General features: G+C 58.9%; 1 protein-coding gene across 1 annotated transcript in view; it reads left to right on the top strand.

The window, feature by feature from the left end:
* The first annotated feature begins 1351 nt into the window (after positions 1-1351).
* Positions 1352-3752, top strand: part of LOC104132608 (dual specificity mitogen-activated protein kinase kinase 3) — a 45265-nt gene continuing 42864 nt past the window's right edge. The window contains exons 1-2 of the mRNA XM_035901346.1: positions 1352-1357; positions 2473-2668. Coding sequence (XP_035757239.1) covers positions 1352-1357; positions 2473-2668 — 202 coding nt within the window. The remainder of the gene's footprint in view (positions 1358-2472; positions 2669-3752) is intronic.

Here is a 3752-nt window from a genome sequence, read left to right as displayed (position 1 = left end):
CCACTGCGGCCCTAGTGCTTTGTACTAGTGCTGCAACGGTGTACTGGTCCTGTACCGGTGTACTGGACCTGCGCTGGGTACTCTGTCCTGGCTTACTGGTGCTGCACTGGGGCCCAGCACTGGGCCACCGGTACTGCCCCACTGGGCCACTGGTACTGCCCCACTGTGCCACCCGCTCTCCAGTAGTTACCGTCCTGGGTACCCTGCCCGTGTATGGGGTTCTCTGCGCCACTGTACTGGTGCTGCGCTGTTACTGCTCTGTTGAACGGGTACTGATGCAGCACAGGGGACTGGTGCGCCGGTGCTGTGCTGGTGCCCTGCGCTGACACTGCAGGGTGCGCTGGAAACCCCAGGTCACAGCCCCCGTGGGATGCTCTGCCCACCCAGGAGCAGGCCCTTACCCAGGGCAGGGAGGTCCAGCAGTGCCCCACTGCGGGGTGATGCCACATCCCATCTCCCTGTGACACAGAAAACCCCGGAAAGCACCAGGAGGCTTATCAGGGTGGCCACACTGCTGTGTGAACAACCGGCTTCGAGACGCCCATCCCAGCAGTCCCAAAAGCAAAGGAAACCTTGTGCATCAGCTGTCACAGGGCACCACGGGTGCCAGGGACATGCACACACACACACGTGCTGTAATCCCTGTTTGTGGGACAGATGCACCAAGTGCACCCTCCAACACAGCAGCACTTGAGCTTTCACACGTTGTGTCGTGTACATCAGGGTCAGCTCGATAACCTCGGTGTATCGACCACATGCAAAACTGGGGGGAGGAAAGCGGGGGGTTTGTCTCTGTGCCCGTGGAGCTGTAGAATCAACACCTCGATATATTTGAACCGAAAGCTCTCAGGGGCAGGAGCTGAGCCTGGCCAAGGCGTCTGCATGCCGGCTGCACAGTGGGGCAGGCTGGTGGCTGCCTGTGCAACAGGAAAAGCAGCAACACCTAGAATTAATCTGGAACTCGTAATAGTTCACCGGCAGCTACTCTGTACCTAAATACCATCTCGCGTAGCTTCGCCTTTGTTTACTCATCCCTTTGGCTCCTACTCCCTGAGTTAAGAGTCCATCAGCTGATTAATTCATCAGGCCACTTGGTTTGGTTTGTGCTGCTCCATTGGCTGGTGCCAGTGTCGGGTGCTGGTGGTGTGCCCGTCGGGGCCACGCTCTCCCGCTCCCACCGAGCACAAGCATGTGCAGCACCCACCAGCCCACAGAAAGAGGTGTCTGCTAGGGGAGAGGGCTTCATTACCCTCCTCCTTCATGAAAGGCTAGAAAATGTTGGTGGTGAGATGCTGTCCTTCTCCTCATCCCCTCCCTAAGAGCCTTCGCTCCGCCTGTGCTCCCACGCCGTATGGCGGTGCGGGAGGATAAAGACAGCAAAACAGCCAGAGCAGAGGAATGCAGGGGAAAGCAAACATGCTGCACACAGCCAGGCCAAGTACAGCTGCCATTTTGCAGGGAGGAAAATGAGCGGCACAAGCCCAAGGGCAAGGGGGGAGCCTGGGGCGGGAGCAGAGGGGGGCCAATCCTGCCCCTGGCTTGGAGCTGTGAGGCAGCGCTGCTGCCCTTCAGCACAGCAACGCTTGGGGGAAGGTCAGTCGCTTTGCTGGGAAGCCTTAGAAGAGCGGGGAAAGGAGAAGCAGGTTTTGCACAGAGGCGAGGGGCTCCCTGCTGGCTGTCCCTGCGATCCCCCCGATTGCTCTGCCAGGGACACTGGGGACATCCTGTCCTGCCATCGATGGATTTCCAAACCAAGCCTGGCACAGCCATGCAGCGAGGGGCCAGTGCCAAAGAGTCGAGTGTCGAGCACCAGTGGCAATGGTTCCAGCGTGTCCGGTGAGGTCTGGCCTGGGCATGCACCCGCACCTCCCTTCTTCCCTCCCTCCTTCTCCCTCCATCAGGCTTTCCTTCCAAAGCCTGCAAACCTTCAGCACCCCAGAAATGCAGAGTGGCCATCCAGGGGTGCCAAAAATCCAGTACCTTTGTCAAAATTTCTGGGAGCACTCGGGCTCTGCCGGGATGCTTCACTCTGCCTTTGCCTGTGATGATTCCCTCTGCCTCGGGCCAGCAATTACAGCTGCCTCTGATCTTTCAGATACACTTCTCCAGCAAAGAGTCTGCCGGGTCCAACGACAGCAGAGGTGCAGGCAAAAGGAGCTGTGCCAGCAGGCACTGAGAGGTTGCAGAAGAAAAGGAGAGGTGCTCCCAAGAGGTCCCCGTGCCCTACCACTGCTCCCTCTGGTCCCTTCCTCACAGCCCGTGGAGGTCCGTGGGCTCCCTCCCAGCCCTATGCCTTCACACCCTGTTGGATTTTGATGCTGAGCATGCCCAAATTTCCATTCACACTTCTGCAGTGCTCCCGTCCTGGAAGGCCTCAGAGCAGGCAACAAACCCCTGCTTGTGAAGTCCCCGGAGATTCTAGATGGGTCGATAAAATCCAGGCGGCTGTTTCATCCACCCCTGTAATTGCAGCCAGGGCTGGGAGCCATCTCCAGCCGTGCCTGGGGACGCCGGCGGAGGATTGGCGTAGCATGCAATGTGCTCGGGGACAGCAGGGTCGTGCCCTGCGCTTGCAATGACACCTCAGGTGCCACCAGCGCCGAGGGTGGCTGTCGAAGCCGGTCCCACCAGTCCTTGCAGGCCCGCGTCCAGCTGCACGTTTGCAAAAGTGCTAATGATGCAATGCTCTGCCCTGCAGTGGCACCCCCCGAATCTTGCACCCAAACACTGGCCCAGCCCAAACCCAGTCAGATCAGCCAGGCTGGAGTTCAAACCCCGTTGTTTATTCAGAGATTCGTAGGGCTAAACGCCAGAGAGGTCCACTCTGCTCCCACCTCCTGCTTGCCCAGCCCAGGCAGTGACATCTGCAGCTCTTGCGTCAGAGCTAATAACCCTGCGGCTGAGCTGGAGCGGAGTTTTTTTAGAAAGACTCCTCGCCTGGGTTGAAAGACTTGAAAGGTGGTGAATCTGTTACGTCTCTCGGGAAGGTAATTGCTCCCCCTATTAAAAACCTGTCATTTATTTCCCATTTGAACTTTTCTAGCTTTGCTTTGCAGCTGCCGGATGTTACGCCGTGGCTGCTGGATTCCAGGTCTGTTTGAGGCACCTGTCCTTGCACCAGCGCAGACCCCAGTCTACCCAGTTCCTTCCCTCCCTTGAGCTGGTTTCCAGGCAGGTTTTCCAGCCCTCAAAGTGATCCAAAATGCTCTGAGAATGGGCTGTGACAAACCAGCAGTGATTTCACCAGGGCTGTCCGCAGATGCCAACCCTCCAACCCCTCCTTTGTATCGGTATGGATCACGCTAGGAATTCCAGCCAGAAAACGGCTCTCGCAATCTCCTTTTTGCTTGTTCAAGTGCATCACTCGCGTCCCACGTGGCCGCTGCGTTCTGCAGCCCAGCTCGGGGGTTTGGGGAAGCATCCTCACCCCGGGATGTGCCATGGCACGTTGCTGGGCTAGGAGGGATTGGTTCCTCAGTGATTCGGAGAGGATTTTTGAGCCAGACCCACTGTGGGACCCACGGTGTGCAGAAGCAGGGACCCACGGAAGATGCGATGATCTTGGCCGGTCTCAGCTGCACAGCACCAGACTCCCAGCCCAGCACCACCATGCTCCATGACCCCGTGCTGCCGGCAGGGCTCCGCGCCCCAAACGCCACCTCTGCCCTGCGGCTGCCCCCGGTGGCTGGGACAGCGGGGACGCCCCGGTGGGCAGGACAGCGCCGCCCTCCCGACTGACTTCACCCCCTCAG

Source organism: Egretta garzetta, unplaced genomic scaffold, assembly GCF_000687185.1.
Source record: "Egretta garzetta isolate BGI_Z169 unplaced genomic scaffold, ASM68718v1 scaffold299, whole genome shotgun sequence".
In the NCBI taxonomy this organism is placed as follows: domain Eukaryota; kingdom Metazoa; phylum Chordata; class Aves; order Pelecaniformes; family Ardeidae; genus Egretta; species Egretta garzetta.
The sequence above is the reverse complement of the archived record's forward strand: the minus strand, read 5'-3'. Positions and strand labels throughout refer to the sequence as shown.